Source organism: Mesoplodon bidens (genome assembly GCF_964165515.1).
Source record: "Mesoplodon bidens genome assembly, chromosome: 1".
NCBI lineage: Eukaryota > Metazoa > Chordata > Mammalia > Artiodactyla > Ziphiidae > Mesoplodon > Mesoplodon bidens.
The window spans coordinates 170,731,020-170,754,918 of record NC_138176.1 but is presented as its reverse complement, the minus strand read 5'-3'; the positions used below and the strand labels follow the sequence as shown (position 1 = coordinate 170,754,918).

Below are 23,899 nucleotides of genomic sequence, written 5' to 3'. Positions count from 1 at the left end.
CCACAGAGTGCGTCCCAGCAGGTCTCCTCCAGCTGCCTACCCCTCCTCCTCCCCCGGCCTCCTCTCTCTGCCACGGCCCCCAGGGGTTGGAGGGGACCCGGGCCTCCCAGCCTGTGGCCTCACGGAGCCCTCCCACCCTCCACCCTCTGCAGGCACTGATTCTGGCAGCGAGGTGCTCCCAGACTCCTTCCCGTCGGCGCCGGCAGAGCCGCTGCCCCACTTCCTGCGGGAGCCGCAGGACGCCTACATCGTGAAGAACAAGCCGGTGGAGCTGCGCTGCCGTGCCTTCCCTGCCACGCAGATCTACTTCAAGTGCAATGGCGAGTGGGTCAGCCAGAACGACCACGTCACGCAGGAGAGCCTGGACGAGGCCACCGGTGAGCCCACCCCACTCGCCGGGCACCCCCAGGTCACCCCAGGCCCAGAGGGTCCTGGGCCTGGCTCCACCCTGGCTCCATGTGAGACCTCATACAGCCACGGCGCCCCCGGGCCTCAGTGTCCCCTCTGAGGTTCACCCTGGACCAGTATTTCCCCAAGGCTTGGCGCTTGCCCTGTCTGACTGGGTGACCAGGTGAAACAGCACCAAATCCCTTGCTGAGAGCTAGCTCCCTTTTCCAGTTTCCTTCCGTCCTCTGCTTACATCAGAGAGCAGGTCCAGTCGGGGACTAGGGCTCTTCCCCGCTCCCCCAGCACCTGCTGTGCTCCCTGTTTAAGGAAGAGGAGCCGGCTCTGTCTTGCAGCCCTGCCCCCAACACCCAACCAGAATTCTAGACCATTGCTAGTTCCACAGGTCCTCTGTGTCGGTGAGAAGTGATACTGTTTTTGTTCACAATAATGATGCAACGCTTCCTTCATAGAAATCAGTTGGCTTCGTTTTTTTTTAAAAAAGGCCTGTAATATTAAGTAAATAATCATAGAGGTGGTGCTAGGATGTAGCCCAGGTCCTGCAGGAGCTCCTCTCTCCTAGTGGCAGAAGCGTGGGAAACTAGGACGAAGCGTGGGATGTGTGCAGGTCCCTGGGCACCCCCGACCCCAGGCAGGAGGCAGAGCCTGGGGCTCCTCACATCTCTCAGAGCCCAGCCCCTGTTTACAGTACAGGACCTTCGGGGGTGGAAATCCTTTCCCTGACTCAGGCCAGGGAGGGGGGCCACCCACTGCAGGTCACCTGCGGACGGCCAGCTTTGGGCAGCCCCAACCAACCCCAGGCTCGGGGTGGCTCCTTTGCCCCAGAGCCTGCCTTGGCTTTGATTTCGTTTTTACCATCTCTTCCCTGACCTTTTCTTTCTCTTCCTTTTTCAGCCCTCTCTTCTTTCCTTCTGTCTCTCCTGCTTCTCCCTTCTCATCCCCGTCTCCTTTTGTGTCTCCTTTTGTGTCTGTCTTTTTTCCCTTATGTCTCTCTCTTTCTCTGCCTCAGTCTCATTCTTGTGTCTCTCCCCTGACATACTCTCTTTCACTCTCTCTCCTTTCTTCCTCCTTCAACTTCTATTTTTCTGTGAAAAGCTGACAGATTGCAGAACCACTCAGGCTTAAAATCATACCCCGGAATGTACTTAATGTCATTCAACACTGTACCCTAAAAATTGGTTAAAATGGTAAGTTGTAGGTTAGGTATATTTTACCAAAAATTTTAAAGAATTCCAAGAATTTTAAAAGTTAGAGCTGGAGTCTCATTCTCACTCAAAATCTAAAAACAAAAAAACGATTAAAAAAAAATATATTTATTTATTTATTTTTGGCTGCATCGGGTCTTGGATGCAGTGTGCGGGCTCTTTGTTGCTGTGCGCGGGCTTCTCTCTGGTTGTGGTGCACGGGCTTAGTTGCCCCGTGGCATGTGGGATCTCAGTTCCCTGACCAGGGATCAAATCTGCGTCCCCTGTGTTGCAAGACAGATTCTTAACCACTGGACCACCAGGGAAGTCCCAAGAAAAGGATTTTTTTATCTGATTTTGTTTTCTTTTTTTTGGCCGCACCGCACGGCTTGTGGGATCTTAGTTCCCCAGCCAGGGATTGAACCTGCGCCCTCGGCAGTGAAAGCATGGAGTCCTAACCACTGGACCACCAGGGAATGCTCCAAAAAAGAAACTTTTAAAAGGAAAGAAAACCCATATCCCAGCTGCCCACATGCTCTGGCTGTGTGACCCTAAGGAAGTCACTCAACCTCTCTGAGCCCCAGTTTCTCTCTTTGTAAACTGGGATATTAACAGGTCTTGGTGAGGATGGAAAAAGGTGGTACCTGTATAGCGTTGAACACAGTGCCAGGACCCAGCAGGTGCTCAATAAAAACCTGTTTCCTCCATCTTCTTTCTGGGTTTTTGTTGGCTTCTTTCCTCTTGAAACCTATTCTTACTTCTCTGTCCCCCTGAGCCCCTCTGGCCCTGCAGAGCAAGGGGACAGTGTATCCTGCTAGGGCCCCTCACAGGCCCTTTGATTATTAGTAACAGGGTGGCTCTTACTCCCCTGCTACCAGGCACACAAGTCCTGCCAGCCCTAGAAATCAAGACACTGTTGTCCCCATTAGCTACAAAGAATGGACAGTGGTCCAGCAGGCCACACCCTTGGCAGCAGTGTGGCTGGTTCCTCCTTCTCCCCACCCCTAGCCCTCCCTGGCACTCTCTGAAGCCTTGAAAACAGGATGGGGGCCAAAAGAGGTGAGACGAGCCTACCCACTAGCTCATGCCAGGTCAAGGCAGGCAGCCCAACTCTGGGTGTCCTGGTCCAGGCACTGCCTGCCACTTGGCCATCATGCTGAGGGGGACGCCTAGTTTGGGGCCCAAGTCTGGGAGACCAAAGGCCCCTGTCCTCCTCTTTGCCTGTTGGTGACCATTGCCATGGTGTCAAGCCCTGCTGCGTGGTAGTTTATCTGTCCAGCTGTTGGGTGTTCCTGAAACATTCTGGATGGATGACCCCCTTGAGAGGGGCCACTCCTCCAGGCTCCCAGCCTGGTGAATAAAGGGCAGGGCCCCACTCTCCTGCCCCAGACCATGCAGCATCGCTTGTAGAGCAAGCAGTCCAGGCAGCCACTGCCAGCAGGCAGGGTCCCTGTCCCCCAAGAAGCCTCTTCCCTCCTGGTGCTCCACCCACAGCAGACACCAGCCCCCTCCAATCTAGATCCCTGGCCATCAGGAGGGGTTCCTCACTGTCTGGGCTCCCAGTGCAAGGGCGCCCCTCCCTCAGGATGCAGGACAGTTAAGGCAATGATTTCACTGGGAGAGGTCCAGAGAGGTGTCCTTCATTACTGGGCAGAGCTCTAACTGGGGCAGGACGCCAGATAGCTGATCTCAGCTCTGCTGCCAACTTGCTCTGGGACTTTGGGCCTGCCACCTACCCTCTCCAAGCCTCAGTTTCTCCAGATGAAAAAGGAAGGGGCTGGATGAGATCCAGATGAGCTGCCAGATTAGATTTGTGTCCAGCCTGGGCTGGGTGCTGTAATTGCCATGATTCATTTAGAATTTACCCTGAGTATTTTACTCTGATGAGGGAACCGAGGCTCAAAGAGGCTACGTAACTTAGCGAAGGTCACACAGTTGGGGAGTGAAGGTAGGGCCAGGATTCAAACCTGTCAAGAAGCAGTCCAGCCCTCCACCTAACCACCATGCCACAGGACTACAGTGTGTACACTCAACAGTCCCGCCCTTGAGGGGCTTATCAGAACCCACAAGTAACCATGAGAGGATGAGCTTAGATACACGATGGCGAGGAGGAATAGCTTTAGGAATTCTGAGACCAAAGGGGGTAGTCACGGAGGGCTTCCTGGTGGAGGAGGCCTTACAGTTCTCCCACAAGCTTTGGGGAGGAGCTTCGGATGGCTGCCCTCATCCAGGAGGGTTCATCCCTTTCCTGAACGTAGAGGGTTTTGTCAAGGGAGGATTGGCAAAGAGTGAGTGATTCCTCCTCTGTGGGCTGGTGGATCCAGTCATTCAGGGAGGCCCTTGGGCCCTAGCAGGGAGTCATTGAGAGGTTAGGGGTTCCCAGGAAGAGGGGCCTTCCCTCAACTCCAGCCCCACAGGCTCCTGAGCCATGACCAGAGAGAGGCCACATGCTTGCCTCATATTTGTTGAGCCCATTGTCTGTGCCAGGCCCTGGGCCACGGCAGTGAACAGGGCAAAGCCCCACCTCATTCTCCTGCAGGAGATACAGTTAACACATGAACACGTCAATAAATAATACAGTTCCAGGCAATGGTCAGTGCCATGAGGGAATCAGGCCTGGTGGGAAATGATAACTGCACAGACCAATGTCCAGTGCAGTGGTGGGAGTGCTGAGCGGTACTTTGACAGCTGGTGGGGGTGGGCCAGCATCAGGGGGCTTCCCTCCGAAGTGAGGCCCAGCCCAAAGCTGACGGTGACTGGGAGTTCACTGGACACAGAAAGGACAGAAGAGAGTTCCAGGCAGGGGACTGGTTGTGCAAGGGCCCTGTGGCTAGAGAGGCCAGGAAAACATGAGGGCCTGGAAGACACCCGGTGAGGCTGCAGTGGGTAGATCGTGCAGGGCCTGGAGGCCACGTGGAAGGTCTGGGTCTTTACACTGGGATGACTGGAGACATAGCAGGGGAATGACATGTCATTTGTGCCTTTTGAAGAGCTATCTGCAGGGTGGAAAGTCAATTGGATGGGGGCAGTGGGCTTGGGTTAGCCACTGAGTTTCCAGGTGAGCTGCAGTGGTGGCTTGGGCCAGGCTCAAGGCAGATGAGATGAGAAAAATGGAAATGTGAGGCACTTGGGAGAGGAACCCACAGGACTCAGCGGGTTGGAAAGGAGAGAGATATTATGGTCCCATGTCTGGTGTCTTCTGTCCTCAGACCTGCCCCCTGATGGCGTCTCTCTCCTCCTCCCAGGCCTGCAGGTGCGAGAGGTGCAGATCGAGGTGTCGCGGCAGCAGGTGGAGGAGCTGTTTGGGCTGGAGGATTACTGGTGCCAGTGCGTGGCCTGGAGCTCTGCGGGCACCACCAAGAGTCGCCGGGCCTATGTCCGCATTGCATGTACGCCACCCTGACACCCTCACCCCATTCTCCTAGGCCCTTTCCCCTTCCCTGTGGATTCTAGAGAGAGAATTTCACACACAGACATCAGGGCACAGGGATGCCAGCTCAGAAGGCTCCATGACCCAGAACCTGTGCCACCTTTGGCCCCAGGATTTCTAACGGCCCTTTTTTACCGACTTTTATATTAGGAAGCTGCCAGCTTCCTCACCATCCCTGGCCACCATGTGCATAGGATCCCAGAGTCAGGGAGGGAAGCTTGTTCCCCCATGTCCACCTGGTGAGGCCCCCATCTTGGAGAAGTTCTCCAGGTAAAGGCCGGCTGTCCCTGTGAACATTCCCTTGGTGTGCACTGCCACCTAGTGGCTAGAATGGGGCCCTTCAGGATCCAGCTCTGCCTGACTGGCCTCCTCCCTGCACCGCCTGACTGTGCCTTGGAACACTTTTCCTTCCTTCTCCCAGACCTGCGCAAGAACTTCGATCAGGAGCCTCTGGGCAAGGAAGTGCCCCTGGACCACGAAGTTCTCCTGCAATGCCGCCCACCAGAGGGGGTGCCTGTGGCTGAGGTGAGTGGGGATATGGGGAACTTTGGGCATGGCAGAGGCCAGCCAGGCATGGTATTTACCACCAGCCGCAATGCCTCAGCCTTCCAGAGCCCTCGCATTTCACAGATGGGGGTATCAAGACTAGAGACAGAGAAGGGAACTGCAACCTCTGTAGAACTCGGCGCATGCCAGCCCCCAGCTGGGCCCTCCATAGGCATAACCCCACAGGATGGGGCAGGGCTGGGGCAGGAACCCCCAGGGCTCCTTGGGTTGACCTCAGGCTCAATCTCCTGCAAGAGAAGTGGCCATATGCACCATTTTCCCCCACCCCACCCAGAACCCAAGGCCCCAGCTTTATGTGTATCATAATATGTGAATCTGAGCACAAAGTCAGCCCACAAGCTGATCACCCCTTCCTGCACCACACGGCCTGTGCATCCCTAGGTGATGCCCACCTGTCCTCTTACTGCCCTGCTTGTGTTCCAGACCTGCTTCCTCTCTCCCGCTCCCTGCACTGGTGGTCCTCTAGTCAGAGAAAGGCATGGGGAAACATCTCAGCTTTGTTGCCGGGGACCTCAGTAGAACAGGATTGGGGAAGATGGAACCCTGGGATTCCAGCTCAGAACCTTTGCTCTAATCACTAGCTTCCCCCCAGCCCAGGCCCCCATCTGGAAATGAGCTCAGACAGACGCCTTCTGTAATAGCTACCCCTTGTGGCTCGCACATGTACCTGGCACTCAGCACGCTGGTCCTCATAGCAGCCCTTCAAGGTGGATATTGTCATCCCATCTTATGGCTGGGAACACAGCACTGGGACAGGTGAAGCGGTCACCCAGGGTGACCCAGCTAGTGAGTGGCAGAGCTGGCATTTGCACACCCAGGTCTGCCAGACCAGGGACCATGTTTTTAATCGCCTGCCAGGCCTCTCACCCTGTCTAAGCGAGTCGGTTTGCAGAGTTAATGATGAAGACATGTTCTTATTTAGTATCAATACTTACCATGAGCCAGGCCTGGCCTCCACACTTGCCATATACTGATTCATTTTATCCTCACGGTAGTCCTATGGGTATTAAATACCCTCTTACAGTTGATGAAATTGAGGCCAAGTGGAAGTCCCTTCCCAAGACCCCTCAGCTGGTGGGTGGTCATCTTAGCCACTGTGTTCTGTAGTGTCCAGCACAGTGCCTGGCCCGTGGAGGCCCTGCCCCCTGTGTCACCACCATGGGTGGACATGGCTAGAACTGCAGTCCTGTTTATGGTCAGGCCTCCCTTCCCCCAAAGAGAGGGCCCATTCCCGGAGGTGCAGGGGGTCGGGCCCTGGGCCCTCACAGCTGCAACCGTGCCCCTGCAGGTGGAATGGCTCAAGAACGAGGACGTCATCGACCCCACCCAGGACACCAACTTCCTGCTCACCATCGACCACAACCTCATCATCCGCCAGGCTCGCCTGTCAGATACGGCCAACTATACCTGCGTGGCCAAGAACATCGTGGCCAAGCGCCGCAGCACCACCGCCACCATCATTGTCTACGGTGCGGCCCAGAGTGGGCTGGCGGGGGGGACACAGTCGAGGGAGGGGGAGAGCCTGGGGCTATACGGCTGACCCTTTCCTACCCAGAAGCCAGCAGGACCTTGGTGAACAGGTGGGGAGGAAGAGGAGGCCCAGAGAGGGGAGATGCCTTCACAAGGTCACACAGCAAAGCTAGTGGTAAAGTCAGGGACTCCTGGGTCGCCAGCCAGGAGCACTTGCCCCTTCTCAGGCCCTTTGCTTATCCCTGAAGGGGAAAACCCAGTTCTCGGAGAGTTAGGGCTAAGGCAGGGCCCAGTCGGTATCCCCATCCCCAAGCCTGTTGTTCTAGCAGTTAGGGACCACTGCTCAGGCCCGTCAGCTGTTCCTTGCTGTCCCCTTGGGTGGGAGGGCCAGAGCCATGGCTGAAATGAGTGTTGTAGAAAGAGCCCTGTACTGGGTTCCAGTTCCAAGCTCCCCATTACTCACAGGGAGACCTTGTGTAAGCGTCAGCCCTCTCTGGACCTTTGTTTGCCATTGTACAATGGGGCGTGGAATAGACAATGACCTCCTGGGTTGCCTCTGGTGCTGACAGATGCAGCCCAGGTCTGCCCTCTGGTATCTGAGTCCCCAGCCCTGGAGGCAGGAGGGGTCCAACTAGGAAGGGCCAGGCCTCAGCAGAGGAGCCTCATCATGGCTGGAGGATGGGACTTGGGGGGCCCACGGGGCGAAGAGCCAGGCCAACCTGCTGACAACTGCTACCCCTGCAGTGAACGGCGGCTGGTCCAGCTGGGCTGAGTGGTCACCCTGCTCCAACCGCTGTGGCCGCGGCTGGCAGAAGCGCACACGGACCTGCACCAACCCCGCCCCGCTCAATGGAGGTGCCTTCTGTGAGGGCCAGGCCTTCCAGAAGACTGCCTGCACCACTGTGTGCCCAGGTGAGACTGTCGGCCAGGTGGCAGTCCACCCATGCCCAGCCCCATGCCAGCCCCAGCCCTGCCTTCTGTGCTCTGGTGTCTGCCAGTCAGGAGAGCCCATCTCTCCCTGTTGGGGTAGGGTGGGGGCAGAAGGTGCTTGTCCCGGGCCCCCCAGCTGGCTCACCAGGCTGGACTGGATGCTATGCCCGCTGACCTCTGTTCTGCCCTGGGCTGCGGGAGAGACAGAGGCAGAGGCTCTGAGCTGCGGTCTGAGGGGTGGGTGGTCTGCTCTCCAGGCCGAGGGTTCTCAGCGTCAGCCCCCAGGCCGGGGCCCCAGAGGCTCCTGGGGTCAGAGAGCCTGTGCTCCTGCCCTTGACTGCTAGACACACCTGGCCGCTGACCCTGTCTTGCTGCAGTCCTCTCTTCCTTCTGTGTTACTCTGTGGCCCCATCGGTTCGTCTGTTCTCTCTCTTTGGTGACGTGTTTGTGTGACTGATGTGGTGTTTTTCACCCTGTGCCTCTGTGTGTACACTTGTGCCCGGGGCTGTATCTGCGTCAGTGACCTTATGTGTCTGTTTGGGCTGTCTTCGCCCACCTGGTGCTCCTGTCTCTGCACTAGCATGAGGTGTGGATTTCTCTGGATGGCATGCGTGTCTTGGGTTCCTCTTTCCCTGCTGCACTGTGTGTGTGTGTGTGTGTGTGTGTGTGCATGCACTGCTAAGTTGTGCACACGTAACTGTGTGTGCATTCTATGCATGCACGTGTCCCCATGCACCACATGCTGTGTCCCCACAGTCGATGGCGCGTGGACAGAGTGGAGCAAGTGGTCGGCCTGTAGCACCGAGTGTGCGCACTGGCGCAGCCGCGAGTGCATGGCGCCTCCTCCCCAGAACGGAGGCCGGGACTGCAGCGGGACCCTGCTTGACTCCAAGAATTGCACCGACGGGCTGTGCGTGCAGAGTGAGTCCTTGGAAGGCAGGGCCCAGGGTGGGGGCTCTGGAGCCAGATAAGGGCCCCCTGCCCCGCCCCCAGCCTGCAGTGGAGCAGCCCCTCGGGGCCCCTGCCCGCCTGCCACTCTGTCATCTCATCCACGCATCTCCCCGTCACCGCCTCTACCACCCTTTCCCTGCCCTCTGTGTCATTGTCTTTCCCTTTATTTCCCTCAACAGATAAGAAAACTCTAAGTGACCCCAAAAGCCACCGTAAGTCCCATTTCACGGCTGTTCTCTTTCCTCTGGGGGGATCCCTGGTTTTCCTCGGCTGGCTTTTCCAGGGGTGGGGTGCAGGGCAGCGCGAGGGGCAGGGAGAGCTGAAGGTGCCCACTACCAGCCCTCCACGGGGTTCCCAGCACCTGACGCTGCATGTGGCATGGTCTTCATCACAGTCAGACAGGCAGACCCTCGGCTGACAGAAAGGCCCTAGGATGCCATCCTGACCCCTCCCGTCATAGGAGGAGAAACTGATTCTCAGAGAGAAGGGACATACCCAAGGATCCAGCCAGGATTCGAACCTAAGTATTTGGTCAGAGCTGGTGCTCTGAGCCCCACCCCTTGGTTGTCCTCTGTGGGAGGGGGCCAGCAAGCAGGCCCACACCTGCCCCTCCCGGTGCCCCCAGCAGCCGACTGAAGCCTCCTAGGTCCTTGGGATGCCTGCTGCTCTGCGTCAGACCCTGGGGGCTCATCATCCATCCCCCAGGGGCTATGCTCCGCTATAGTAAAGCTGCTTGGGCAGATTGGCGTGTGGTAATTAAACCACCATTTCCAAATAATTCTGGAATTATCAAATCAGTAGTGAGGCCTTCAGTGCAACTCACAGTGGGGCCAGACTGGTGCCTGATTAGATACTGTAAATCACCAGGCACGTGACCCCCATGATTAATGACTATGTCATGAGGCGAAGCCCCCAGAGACGTGGGAGCCCAGCCCTGGGGACCTTCTCCGGCAGCTCTCCTGGGGAGCCCAAGAATGAGGAGAGATGGGGGTCCAGAAGGTGGTAGAAGCAGGCAAAAATGAGGGCTGAAAGCCCTGCCCTACCTTGCTGAGGCTCAGGCCTCCACCAGGAAGGAAAGCGGGACTGCCTCTCCGAGGGTCCCTGGGGAGGGGAGGGGGTGGACAGGGGCTTCCCGGAGCTCCCAAAGGAAACAAGGGGGAAGGGCTTGGCTAGGCTGTGCTGTCCAGTATAGTAGCCACTAGCCACGTGTGGCTTGAAAATTGTATATATCTTAGCTGAAAATAAATATATTTAAAAACTCATTTCCTCAGTCAAGCCAGCCGCATTTTAGTTGTTAAATAACCAGCCGCGGCTAGTGGCTGTCATGGGGGACAGTGCAGACACGGGGTGTGCCATCATCATAGAAAGTTCTGTTGGGCAGCCCTGCTTTGGACCCTGCCTCTTGACCCCGACACTTCCTTGCCTAGCTATGTGGAGTCACTTCTAGCTGAGCAGCAGCCTGCCCTGCCCCTCACCCAGAGCTGGGCCTCCTCCAGCCCAGCAGCCTGTCTGGGGGTGGGGAGTGTCGACATGAGTTGCCTCCCTGAGCCCCTTCCTTCCCTTCCACCTGCTCCCCTCCTCTCCATCCCACTGCCACGCATCTCATTCCCCTCGTCCTGTTCCCCCTCCACCCCTCCCCCCCGCCCGCCCCTCCCGCCTCCTGCCCTCAGCATAGAATGGAAGGTGAGCTCAGAGCGGCTACTTGCAGAGATTTCTGGGAACCAGGGCCTTGGGTCCTATAGAGATTGCTGCAGGCGGCTAGTAAGGCGCTAGGTCTTAACCCCAGCTCTGAGAGGACACTTAGTGGTCCCGTGACTCTGAGCCACAGGCGCCTTGTCACCTCCTGGGCAGAGAGCAATGAGTTAACTCTTGGGAGTGTTAACTCCAGGAGTCCCTTTGCCTCTCCTTGCCACACGGGGAGGGAAGCAGGGCACGGGGGCAGGGACATTTAGACCATTTTACTTATAGAGACTGATGCTCAGAGAGGTTCAAGGCTTGCCTGAGGTCACCAGCCTGTCTGGCAGGGCTCAGATTAGAACCTAGCACAGCACCAGTCTGTCCCAGGCCCTGCCTCTCCCCGGGGACCAAGGGAATCTCTGGCTCCCTCAGGGCCAGGGTTTCTGCCCCCTGGCCCTCACTCAGCCCTCCTGTCCCCACAGTTCTGGAGTCCTCGGGGGATGTGGCGCTGTACGCAGGCCTTGTGGTGTCCATCTTCGTGGTGGTGGCCGTCCTCGTGGTGGTAGGGGTGGTCGTGTACCGCCGCAACTGCCGCGACTTCGACACCGACATCACCGACTCGTCCGCCGCCCTCACTGGCGGCTTCCACCCAGTCAACTTTAAGACTGCAAGGCCCAGTAAGGACCTGGGAACGCCTAGGGTGGCGGGTGCAGGCAGGGTTCCCAGGGGGTGTGGCAGCCAGCCAGGCCAGCCAGACCAGAGCAGAGGCTCCTGACTCCCTCAAGAGGTTTTCCTGGAGTTTTCTCTAAAGATCACTGGATGAGTTTGGTTAGAGAGATGCAGGAAAGAAGAAGTAACCCAGGTGGTGAGGCCCTAAGCTTCCTGCCGCAGGTGGCAATGGAACCTTTCAGAGCTGGACGTTTGGGTAGGATTTTATAAAAGAAGGCCCCCCGGCAGGTGCAGACGGTGGGACAGGGCCAGCGAGGCACGGCTGGTCTGACTGCAGCCCCCGGCCCTGCAGACAACCCGCAGCTCCTGCACCCATCTGTGCCTCCGGACCTCACTGCCAGTGCGGGCATCTACCGCGGACCCATGTACGCCCTGCAGGACTCGGCCGACAAGATCCCAATGACCAACTCACCCCTGCTGGACTCCCTGCCCAACCTCAAGATCAAGGTCTACAACTCTAGCACCACCAGCTCTGGGCCAGGCCTGGCAGACGGGGCTGAGCTGCTGGGAGTCCTGCCACCCGGCACGTACCCTGGTGATTTTGCCCGGAATGCCCACTTCCTGCACCTGCGCAGTGCCAGCCTCGGCTCCCAACAGCTCCTGGGCATGCCCCGTGACCCGGGGAGCAGTGTCAGCGGCACCTTTGGCTGCCTGGGCGGGAGGCTCAGCATCCCTGACACAGGTGGGTCCCTGCTCTGCTCGCCCATCAGTCTGGCCTCAGCATGTCCCCTCTAGACAGTCCCAACACTCATCCAGCAGAAGATAGGGCTTCCCTGGTCCCATTTCACAGATGGGGAAAGTGAGGCCCAAGGGGAAGAAGTGATTATAAAATAGAAGAGTCCAGGCCTGCCTCTGCCTCACAAGGGCAGGGGAACTCTCTAAACCTCAGTTTCCCCATCTGGTGAGTGGGAAAGAATACCCCGATGTAGTCAACAAACCTACAGAGTGCTGTTGAAAAGGCAGGGCTTCCCAGCTCAGGTTGCAGAGCCGCAGTTGACAATTTCCCAGCGTCATACACTGAGCTAGGCTGGGGCTGGCACTGCACCTTCAGACTCCAGGTCTTTGCCCCATCTCTGCACCCCATCGCAATGCCAGTGGCCCCTGTTCTACTTGACAGCCCCCTCTGCAGTCAGTGACCTGGCCTTTCCTTGCACCAAGTCCCCTCTCCCCATTCCTTGCTGGTGACCACCAGGAGCTCAGATGTCTTTCTCTCCTTGCTCCAAGGTGGGGGCCAACCCCCCATCCCCTGTTGTAAGCTCCTGGACTCCCTCCAGCCCCTCCCTACTGACCTCCCTCTCCCCCTAGGGGTCAGCCTGCTGGTGCCCAATGGAGCCATTCCCCAGGGCAAGTTCTACGAGATGTACCTCCTCATCAACAAGGCAGAAAACACCCTGTGAGTATAGGGACCCCAGCCCCAGCCCAGTTGCCCCCTCCTCAGCCTCTCTCTCCCTGCTGCTTGCCCACCTTGGGCTCAAATGTCACCATCTCCCCTTCTAAGTCCAATCCTAAGGCCAGAGGTAGTTCTCCAAGGAAGACATTGCTAGATCTTATTATGTTCACATTTAAACCATGCAAAACCAGCACAACAAATCATAAAACTGAAAGCCAGTTGACCAGCTGGCTACAATATGACAAAGGGCTACTATCCTCACTATGTAAAGAGGTTTGGGAGACCAATAAGAAAAACTGAACATCTCAGTACAAAAATGGACAAAGGATATGAACAAGTGATTCACACACACTGTCTCTTATACACACAGACACACACACACACACACACACACACAGCGGCCAATAGCTTATGAGAAAATGTTTGACCTAATTTGTAGTCAAAGAAACAGTCATTCAGACAGCCATAGATACTGGAAGTTTTTTTGCTTCATCAGCTTGCAAAGATATTTTCAGATGTCATAATACCTTCATACTGGTGAGAGAATGGGAACACAGCCCTCCCACGGTGTGTCCGTGGGAGCGTGGATGGGTGCCAGCTTTCCAGAGGGCACTTTAGCAGCACCTATCCACAATACCCCTGGAGTGCAGAACCTTTGAAAATGGGAGCAAAGATTTGGCTATGAGAATATTGCGGAGTAATAGCAAAAATTTAGAAACGATCTCAAGGCCAGTGCCATTTTTCCTTAACCCGTGGCCTCTGGGAGCCCCCAGGGTGCAGTCCTGCCTTCTCCCATCCCAGGAGCTGGGGCAGAGCGGGGAGGCCAGCACCGCTCCCTCACTGCCTCCCTCCTGCCCTCCACCCCACCCCAGCCCGCTTTCAGAAGGGACCCAGACAGTACTGAGCCCGTCGGTGACCTGCGGGCCCACGGGCCTCCTGCTGTGCCGCCCCGTCATCCTCACGGTGCCACACTGCGCTGAAGTCAGTGCTGGTGACTGGATCTTCCAGCTCAAGACCCAGGCCCACCAGGGCCACTGGGAGGTGAGGAGCCAAGGCCGGGGGGGCCGGGTCCCCTAACCCAACCTTTCCCTTTCCTCCTGGAAAGGAAACCTGCCCCTTTCCTCCTGGCCTAACCTGGTTGGACCCTCTCCAGGGCCTTGGCAGGTGCAGCCACCTCACCCCCACTGTCACCCTGCAGGAGGTGGTCACCCTGGATGAGGAGACCCTTAATACCCCCTGCTACTGCCAGCTGGAGGCCAGGTCCTGCCACATCCTGTTGGACCAGCTGGGCACCTACGTCTTCACGGGTGAGTCCTACTCCCGCTTGGCAGTCAAGCGGCTCCAGCTGGCCATCTTCGCCCCCGCCCTCTGCACCTCTCTGGAGTACAGCCTCAGGGTCTACTGCCTGGAGGACACGCCCGTAGCACTAAAGGTAAGGCTAGGCCTTGGGTACCCACACGGGCCTGCACACTGCGGGTACCTCACCCACAGCTGGCCAGCTGCATGGTACCTTCCAGTATCCCCCTCCCCAGGATCATGGTACCTGCCAGGTACCCTCTGCCACCATCAGCCTCATTCAGTCATTCATTTGTTCCTCAAACATTGAAATCGCATCAGATCCTCGAGACACAGAGATGAGTTGGGCACAGTTCTGCCCTCACCAAGCTGCGGGCTAGAGGTGGGAGACAGACCAGGGGATCACTGATGTAGGGCTAAGGGAACATCAGCCTGGGAGGGGCTGGCAGGTCCTGGTTGTTGGGGAGGGCGTCTGAGAAGGCTTCACATCAGGGCTGACCTTAGACCTAAGCTCCAAGGGACAGGTGGGTGTTCCGGGCAGAGAAGGAAGAAGCGCATTCCAGGAGACAGAGCGGCTTATGCAGAGTCAGGTGTGTTGCTCTGTGTGCCAAAGCGTGCAGGGGTGTGAGAGGTGGGGCTGCAGGGACAGCCAGGGCTCAGCCTCCCAACAGCCTTAGGGTCATGGCAAGGAATTTGGAACCTATCCAGTGGGTGGGGGCAGAGACCCGGTGGACACCTGTTCATGGGTGCTCTTTTGAAAGCTATGCAGTGGGGATGGGTAGACAAGAGGCAGGGAGACCAATTGGGAGGCTGCAGCTGGACCCTGGACAACAGACAGTGACAACAGCTGGAGAGGGGCCTGCAGTCTGTTTAGTCAGTAGAATGGACAGAAACAGTGACTGATGGGAGGAACAGGGGGAGGGGGAGAGGGTGGGGGGGGCGGCTGACAGCCAAGCTCCTAGTGTGTGCAAAAGAACGGACAGTGCCCTTAAGCGAGGGGGGCACATGGCAGATGAGAAGGGGTTCGGGGCAGGAAGAGAGAGAAGGTGAAGGGACCGGATTTTAGCACCTAGAACCTGATAACAGCAGGTGTTAGTACCACCCTGTCCCCCCAGCCTCTAAGACCCTGTCCATTCTCTGCCCAGCCCTCCCACCAGTTCCCAGGATCTCAGTCTCATCCTGACAAACGGTGGAAGAGCACAGAGCCTTGGCCCTATTTAAACCCCTTTTCCTTCTCCATCCTTCCATCCCCTGCTGCTGTGAAGCCTTCTCCTTTCCTGTAGCTCCAGTCCTCCTCCCGCCCACGATCTGTGGGCCTTTCTGTCTCCTTTGCCTCTCAGTCTCATGTGACTTGTCTCAAACTCCAAGTTGCCGACTGATGCAACACAGGTTAAAAGGCCTTGTGGGAGAGTGAGTGTCTTCTGCCGGGACCAGACTGACCTGAACTTGCAGGAGGCCCATAATAGGTTAGAGGCTCCTGGGAAATGCTCTTGCAGCCTGGATCCCTTGGTATTAGGGCATTGGCTAACATCTAGTTATAGTCAGAGAATGGAATGGAGATCAAGAGGGAAGTTGCCACATATTGGCTTGATGGCGTTCTTTATTTATTCAGTCCCCATCCATCCGTCTGTCCATCCATTCATCCATTCACCCATCTACCCATGCATCCATCCATCCACCCAACTTTCTGCCCATCTGTCTGTATATATTCATTTAGTCCATAATCTATCTGTCCATCCAGCCATCACTCATCCACGCATCTATCTTTTCTTCTGTCTGTTCTTCTGTTTCTATACCCATCCATTTGTATATTCATCTGCACATCATTTTGTCTGTCTGTCTCTGTTGATCTGTCTATCCATCCATTTGTCAACCCATCTATTTATCCATCTACTTAACCATCCATCCATCAGTCCATCTATTCAGTCATCTGTAAATCCATTCATCCATCCACCTGTCCCACCATCTGTCCATTCATCCATCTGTTTTTCCCTCCATCCATTCATTCATGCATCTATCCACACAGTAAGTCTTCTATGAGCACTTACCAAATCCCAGCCCTGTGGCTCAGATGGTTCCCTGCCTTCAATGTTACAGCCTAGTTCCCTCTGCCCACGTGTGTCCCCAAGCCCCAAACTTGCAGAAGGAAAGGGCCCTTTGGCCAAATGTGATGGGCTCCCCCTTCTCATTGCTCCCTGGCCCACAGGAGGTGCTGGAGCTAGAGCGGACCCTGGGTGGCTACCTAGTGGAGGAGCCAAAACCCCTGCTGTTTAAGGACAGTTACCATAACCTGCGCCTCTCCCTCCACGACCTGCCCCACGCCCACTGGAGGAGCAAGCTGCTGGCCAAGTACCAGGTGAGGGCTGGGCCGCAGGAGGGGGAGGGATGGAGCTGGGGAGGGGCGCACTTGGGGGGCTGCCCAGAGAAGACCAACTCCCCTCCCTGCCTCCTCCCTCGGTCCTGCAGCCTTGGTCCCCACTCCCACCCCTGTGTCTCTCTCTGTCTCCCTCCCCCTGCCACCCCTGTCACATACTCCCACACACAAATGTCTGTACCCATCATCTTTAAAGAGACCTTACCATCTCTAAGAGCGTTCATGGCTGGCAGATTGTCCAAACTAATCTCTGATGGTCACATCCCTCTGCCCACGCCCATCTGTGACACCACTGAGTCCACAAGGCTTCCCAGACCCAGACACATGCACACACAGTCACATATTCAGACTCGTGCCTTCTCACCCATGTACTCCCTTTCTCAACTGAAGTGCCCTTGCCCAGCTCTTCTTCCTCTGCCCACCTGGATGGAGAGGTCCCAGCCCTCCCTGAGGCTGGCCCCCTTACCTGCCTCTGCCTCCATTCCCTGAGGGCAGGGCAGGCTGGCCTCGTCTCCTTGACCCTGCCCCTCCTTCCCCAGGAGATCCCCTTCTCTCACATTTGGAGTGGCAGCCAGAAGGCCCTGCACTGCACCTTCACCCTGGAGAGGCATAGCCTGGCCTCCACGGAGCTCACCTGCAAGATCTGCGTGCGGCAGGTGGAGGGGGAGGGCCAGATATTCCAGCTGCACACCACGCTGGCAGAGGTGAGGGCCAGAGAGCGGACGCCCCACGGGGCTGGGCGCTGCAGCGTGCAGACCCCAGGCTCCCCCTCAACTGGAGGAAAGGCCACCTCCCACAGAGCTGTGCCCCTCACCTCCCAAGTCTGAGCTGGGACTTGGTCACTCTTTGCTAACAGCTGTGACTTACTGAGTGCCGAGCCTGGGCTTGGCCTATACCAAATCTCACCAAATCTGTACAACCACCAGGGAGGCAGATACGAGGATCCCCACCTGGGAAATGAGAAAGAAGGTTTTAGGGAGGACAGGTATCAGGACCTCGTATCAAGCCAACACTTGGCCCAAACCTGTGGCTCTCCACCACTATAATCCGGATTGAGGTTTATAAAACTTAGGCCACCCAGGGAACAGTGCTAGGCCCTCCTTGCAGTGCAGTGTAAAGAGCACTGGATATAGTCTAGACCAGCGGTCCCCAACCATTTTGGCAGCAGGGACCGGTTTCATGGAAGACAGGTTTTCCAGGGACAGATGGGGGTTGGTGCAGGGGATGGTTCAGGCGGTAATGCGAGCGATGGGGAGCGGCCGATGAAGCTTCGCTCGCTCCCCGGACTCCGCCACTCACCTCCTGCTGTGCGGCCCGGTTCCTAACAGACTCCTAACAGACTGTGGACCGGCTGCGGACCCCTGGTCTAGACCTAGCTCTACCACTAACGTGGCATGTGACCATGAATTAGTCCCTTCTTTCCAGACTTCATTTGCGTTTGTGTAGAAGTGGGCCCACGTGGATTAGACTGGGGCTGAGGCCCCTCGTGGCTTTGTAATCATGAGATGCAATCAGCACTGGCCCAGGCAGTGCATTAGCATGTGCACCCCGAGGGTGGGGAGGGGGGTGTGCAGCCCTGGCCCTGGAGAGCTGACCTTCCAGGGGAGGAGCCCTTTGACTGAGCAGCTGGAGCCTGCCCAGAGGCGGGGGAGTGGCCGGAGCCTCCAAGAGCTCACAGTCCCCAGGCAGAAAGGCTGGAGGGGCAGATGCCCAGTGAGCCGTACACAGGGAGCCCTCTGCCGCTCTCACCCTTGCCCCCTGCTCTTCCAGACACCTGCTGGCTCCCTGGACGCCCTCTGCTCCGCCCCCAGCAGTGCAGTCACCACCCAGCTGGGACCCTACGCCTTCAAGATCCCCGTTTCCATCCGCCAGAAGATATGCAACAGCCTGGACGCCCCCAACTCGCGCGGCAATGACTGGCGGTTGTTGGCGCAGAAGCTCTCCATGGACCGGTGAGTGTCGGGACAGCCCGCCCGGCCTGGACCACAGCCGCCCCCCTCCCTCTGTCCCCATGGGGCAGGTGGGGCAGGCAGCCTGACGGTCCAGGAGCAGATCCGCCATTTGCGGTAGACCAGGAGCTCAGGCTTGGGTGTGCTAAGTCTGAGAAGCTGGTTCCTTGAGGAGCATCGTGCTCAGAGTGCTGGCCCTTGAGAATCAGGTAAAGCCGGGATACCAACCAAGTGTGATCACTGTCAGCAGACCTGTGTCCAGGACAGAGCAGGTGTTTTGGAAATACTTGCTGGGTGACAGAAAGCATCCTGGTGTCAGAACTCTTCTGGGGAACTTAAAATGCTGGATAAATATAATGGCAATTAGTCATCATTATTGTTACGGGACACTTACTGAGAAACCATTTAATAAACCTGCATTGAGCAGATGCCATGTAGAAGACATCTTACTAAAAATGGGTGGGATCTATAAGGATGTCAAGGGCTTTGTTCCTGATTTCAGGGCAGTGCATGGGGCGGGTGAGAGCAGGCAGAGAACGAATATGGGATGGAGAGAGAATGGAGTGCTAGGTTTGGACAGCCTCTCCTGGGGCCAGTGTCTTTCAATGATAGTAGTAACGATGATGATGACTGATGATGAGCAGGACAGTTTCCATTTTACAGATGAGACTGGGGCTCAGAGAGGAGCAGTGACTTGCCCAGGGCCACACAGCCTGCAGGCAGAGGGGCTGGAATTCAGACCCAGGATTGTGGGAGCCCAGAGCCCACCGTCCCGGTGCTCCTGGGATGTACCCGCAGTGCTCCCTCCACCCCCAGGCTCCTGGGAGGGGCTGAGCATTTTGGGAGCCCAGTGTCCTTCTCCTTCCCTCCATCAGGTACCTGAACTACTTTGCCACAAAAGCGAGCCCCACGGGTGTGATCCTCGACCTCTGGGAAGCTCTGCAGCAGGACGACGGGGACCTCAACAGCCTGGCGAGTGCCTTGGAGGAGATGGGCAAGAGCGAGATGCTGGTGGCCATGGCCACCGATGGGGACTGCTGAGCTGCCCCAAGCCCGCGGGCTGTTAGGGACCAGCAGGCGGCTGGCACAGGCAGGCCCAGGGCAACCTCCTGTGGGGCAGTTGGGTCTCCTCTGCTCCCGAGCTCACAGCCAGAATCGCCCTTCCTCCTCCTCCTCCCCTTGCCCCCGCCCCAGACCACGACCAGCCTTAGGAACTCCATGGACGTTGTTGTTGGGAGGACCCAGCGGTCCTTCTCCACCTCCTGCTGTCTCTCCTGACCTCAGACCGCTGTGCAGGAACTGGGGTGGGGATGGGGCCTCTGGAGGCAGCTAGGGGAGCAAGGAGGTGGCCCTCCCACCCTCTGCCCCAGGGTCTCTGGGGTGCGTCTGTTTTAGTTGTGCTCTTCATTTTCTTCCTCAGCTATTGATTTCTCCCTCCTCCCTAAGCCCCTTTCTCCTTTCACACTGTTTTCCTCTTCAAAGAGTCAAGTACAGTTCAGACAAACTGCTTTCTCCTGTCCACAAGCAAAAAGGAAGAGGAAAGAAAGAAGGAAAGAAAGCTTCAGACTGCTAGTAAGGCTCAAAAAAAGAAGAAAAACACCAAAATCACAAGGGAAAAGAAAACCCAGTTTCTTAGGAAACGCAAATGATTTATTATCCAGATATTTGGATAAGTCCTTTTTAAGAAAAAAAGAAAAAGAAAATGAAAAAAACAACACAAAAAAAATAGAAAACGCTTTTCTTGAGTATGGGTGAGTGTGGGCATGCTCGTGGTTCTGGCCAGGAGCGTGTGTGTGTGTGTGCGTGTGTGTGTGTGTGTGAATCAGGGAGAGAGACTGAATAGGGAACACTTTGCTGCTAATGATTTTATCTTAGACTAAATTCTTACAAGGCCTCAGCTTCCACAGTTCTACAGGGTCAGATGAGGTTTGAGCTGTGGTCCCATGTTTCTTTCTAAAATCTTAAGCAGATGCTGAATCAGTGAAGCCAAGGAGCCCTGAGATCTGGCTTGGGGTGGGGTCCTGCCTCCCTCTCACAGCCCCAGGCAGGTGCTCCAAGTCTCATCTGGGCTCCCAGGAATCCAGATTAAGAGGCCCTGGGATGGAAAATGTGGGCGGGCCAGCCCAGCTGTGAGCCAGGGAGAATTTCCAGTACTGTGGTCTGGTGGCTTCTGGAGAGGGGGCATGGCCCAGAAGGGGGACCCTAACAGAGAGAGAGAAGTCAGGGATGAGGATCCCCCATGGACACATCTCTCTCCCGCATCCCAGGGTAGGGCCAGCCAGGACGCGCCCACCCAGCAGCCTCTAGACCAGGTAGGCTGGAGCAGGCGGGTGTTCTCTTAATGCCTGGGATCTGCCCTTTCCCAGACTTGGTTACTTCTGTAAAACAGAAGGGGTGGATAAGAGGGCCTCTCTAGCTGCAGAAGCCTGAGCTTCTGGGGTCAGTGTGGTTTTGAGGAACATGTTAGCAGCCATCCCTGCGGGTGGCATGGGAGGCTGGGAGGTGGCTGCTTGGCAGTGCTTTACACATTGACCTGGAGTGGAGGAGGAAGGGTGGAGGGCTATTTTCCCAGCTCTGATCTCCACAGGCACCTCCCTGCAACCCTTTTGTCACCCTCCCTCTGCAGTCTGACAGAGTTTGAAGGAAGCTTTGACAGGCAGCGTTGCCAGGGTGGAGGGCCTGGCACCCCCTCTCCAGCCTGTTCCAGGATGTTCGAAGGGGCCATCAGGGTCCCTTTTTGGCCATCTGGTGATGGCTGGAACCAGAATCTTGAGCTGGCACAGAGGCCACATCAAAGGCCTCTCCTCCTTGGCACCTAAGCCAAAGCAAGTGCCACCTCTGGGCATTGACCCCAGGGCTTGCCCCAGCAGGTCCATGAGCATCCTGGCCTTTAAAAGTCTGGTCTCCTAGGAGGAAAGCAGGTTTGGGGGCTGTAGTCCCAACCAATGTCCCCAGCCTGGCTTTCCTGCCAGGCACTAGGGGGTTTATGGGGATAGTGGGATTCTCACCACCCACCAGCCCCCCTGGGCAATGGGTTGGCTGTGGGCAGTCAAGGGCCTGCTGGGTTTGAGAGAGGGTTCCTTTTTATCAGGGCTGCTGAAGGGGCCAGGCCTGCATCGGGCTTGGGCCTCTGAGGCTGAGACCATGGCTCTTCATTACCCCAGTGCCTGTGTGGACGTTGCCTCAGACAAAGGCAGTGAGCCTTCCCTGCCAAAGGTGCCTGTCCACTACAGGCTCGGCATCCTGCTCGCTCGTAGTCTGAGCTGTGTGGGCCTGTGTGGTAGCTTGAGGGCAGCCTGGAGTCCAAAGACCAGCGTTCAAGCTCCAGCTTTGCCATTAAACCTCTGTGTGACTTCAGGCATATGACTGCCTTCTTGGGGCCTCTTTTCCTTTTTCTACCAAGGCCCCACACCTGCTGTCTGAGGACTTCTGGGCTCTGATATGTCATTCTAGTCTCCTGATGGGAACGCTGGTGGGTAGAAGTTGACGGTGGTCTGCCATGTCCCTCCTGCATGCCCCACCCTCAGAAGCGTGCTGCTTCCTCAGTGCCCAGGACGGGAGCTCTTGGTGGATGAGGCCAGGCCAGCCCCCCAGGTGCCATTTCTAATCGGATTCCCAGAAATTGTGTACCAGGGCCTGGAGCACAGAACCAATTGGCTGAGGTCTCCTGGGAGGGTTCAGACTGTCCAGCTTTATAAGAAAAGCCTGGAAAGGATTTGCTGGCTCGATCAATCTGCCACAGCTGCTGTGACTACGTCTGTAGACTGCCCGCCTCAGGGTGGGATGGACGTTCCTCCACTTATTCATGCCTGAGAGGCAGCCCCACGCAGCCGAGTACCTTGAGAACCGCAGATTAAGTGCCACTGCAGGAATGCAGGGCCCTCGCGCGCTGTTGACGTCTCTCTCATCTCTGGGGTGTGTTTGCGCGTGTGTGCGTGTGTTGCGTGGGCTTTTATCCGCAGGCACATCAGCGTGCCTCTCTGGAACGTGACCCCACCTGTGTGAGCATGTGTGCCCTCCTCGCGTCCAGGCTGGGCCATCTGGAGGTTGGTGTGCCTGGTTTTGCCCTCTCTGAGTCCACAGGGTCAGTCGGTGTATCTTCTATGTGCCTCTCCCCCGGCCTTCCCTCGCAGTGCCCTGGGCTCCAGAGGGATCCTCCCCACTCCTGGAAGATCCAGGACCCTATGGTCCCTTTTCCCCAGCAACCAGGCAACTGAGCCAGGTCCCTTAGCAGGCCCTCTGAGGAGAGGTGACCAAGAGCCTGGGTGCAGGGAGCAGCTCTCCTGTGGGCTAGGGGCTGGACCACTCACTCGCCTGGGCCATGGACATGGTTCTGTGCTCGGGGCTGCAGGGCTGCAGGGATGGCCCCAGTCCCACCTCTGTTTATTCTGTAAACTACAACCTGTAAATAACATTTAGCATTCCTATTGTAACAAAATTAATTTTTATGAAATAAATTATATTTCCTAGTCTAATAAAAAATTCCGGTTGTATTCTGTCTTTTTTTTTAGATTTTTTTGGTATGGATGGACCTTTTTTTAAAAATTGTCTTTATTGAAGTATAATTGCTTTACAATGTTGTGTTAGTTGATGCTGTATAACAAAGAGAATCAGCTATATGTATATATACATCCCCATTTCTCCTCCCTCTTGCGTCTCCCTCCCACCCTTTAGGTGGACACAGAGCACCAAGCTGATCTCCCTGTGCTATGTGGCTGCTTCCCACTAGCTACCTAATTTACATTTGGTAATGTATATATGTCCATATATCTCTCACTTTGTCCCAGCTTACCCTTCCCCCTCCCCGTGTCCTCAAGTCCGTTCTCTACATCTACGTCCTTATTCCTGTCCTGCCCCTAGGTTCTTCAGAACCTTTTTTTTTTTTTTAGATTCCGTATATATGTGTTAGCATACAGTATTTGTTTTTCTCTTTCTGACTTACTTCACTCTGTATGACAGTCTCTAGGTCCATCCACCTCACTACAAATAACTCAATTTCGTTTCTTTTTATGGCTGAGTAATATTCCGTTGTATATATGTGCCACATCTTTATCCATTCATCTGTTGATGGACACTTAGGTTGCTTCCATGTCCTGGCTATTGTAAATAGAGCTGCAGTGAACATTGTGGTACATTACTCTTTTTTAAAAAAAATAAATTTATTTATTTATTTATTTATTTATGGCTGCGCTGGGTCTCCATTGCTGTGCACGGGCCCCCTCCGGTTGCAGCGAGCGGGGGCTACTCTTCACTGCAGTTAGCGGGCTTTTCACCACGGTGGCCTCTCCTGTTGCAGAGCGCGGGCTCTAGGCATGTGGGCCTCAGCAGTTGCAGCACGCAGCCTCAGTAGTTGCAGCTTATGGGCTCCACAGCACAGGATCAGGAGCTGTGGCGCATGGGCCTAGTTGCTCTGCAGCATGTAGGATCCTCCTGGACCAGGGCTCAGACCCGTGTCCCCTGCATTGGGAGGCGGATTCTTAACCACTGCACCACTGCATGGTATATCTCTCCATCTGTTTGTATCATCTTTAATTTCTTTCAGCAGTG

General features: G+C 56.3%; 1 protein-coding gene across 1 annotated transcript in view; it reads left to right on the top strand.

The window, feature by feature from the left end:
- UNC5B (unc-5 netrin receptor B) overlaps positions 1 to 22,835 on the top strand; it is an 86,704-nt gene extending 63,869 nt beyond the window's left edge. The window contains exons 2-17 of the mRNA XM_081224779.1: positions 144 to 377; positions 4,835 to 4,978; positions 5,441 to 5,544; positions 6,875 to 7,055; positions 7,801 to 7,968; positions 8,743 to 8,907; positions 9,117 to 9,149; positions 11,097 to 11,291; positions 11,636 to 12,025; positions 12,649 to 12,736; positions 13,606 to 13,774; positions 13,932 to 14,165; positions 16,236 to 16,385; positions 16,943 to 17,107; positions 18,174 to 18,355; positions 19,228 to 22,835. Of these exons, the coding sequence (XP_081080905.1) occupies positions 144 to 377; positions 4,835 to 4,978; positions 5,441 to 5,544; positions 6,875 to 7,055; positions 7,801 to 7,968; positions 8,743 to 8,907; positions 9,117 to 9,149; positions 11,097 to 11,291; positions 11,636 to 12,025; positions 12,649 to 12,736; positions 13,606 to 13,774; positions 13,932 to 14,165; positions 16,236 to 16,385; positions 16,943 to 17,107; positions 18,174 to 18,355; positions 19,228 to 19,393 (2,768 nt within the window). The 3' untranslated portion in view covers positions 19,394 to 22,835. The remainder of the gene's footprint in view (positions 1 to 143; positions 378 to 4,834; positions 4,979 to 5,440; positions 5,545 to 6,874; positions 7,056 to 7,800; positions 7,969 to 8,742; positions 8,908 to 9,116; positions 9,150 to 11,096; positions 11,292 to 11,635; positions 12,026 to 12,648; positions 12,737 to 13,605; positions 13,775 to 13,931; positions 14,166 to 16,235; positions 16,386 to 16,942; positions 17,108 to 18,173; positions 18,356 to 19,227) is intronic.
- Positions 22,836 to 23,899: the final 1,064 nt, after the last annotated feature.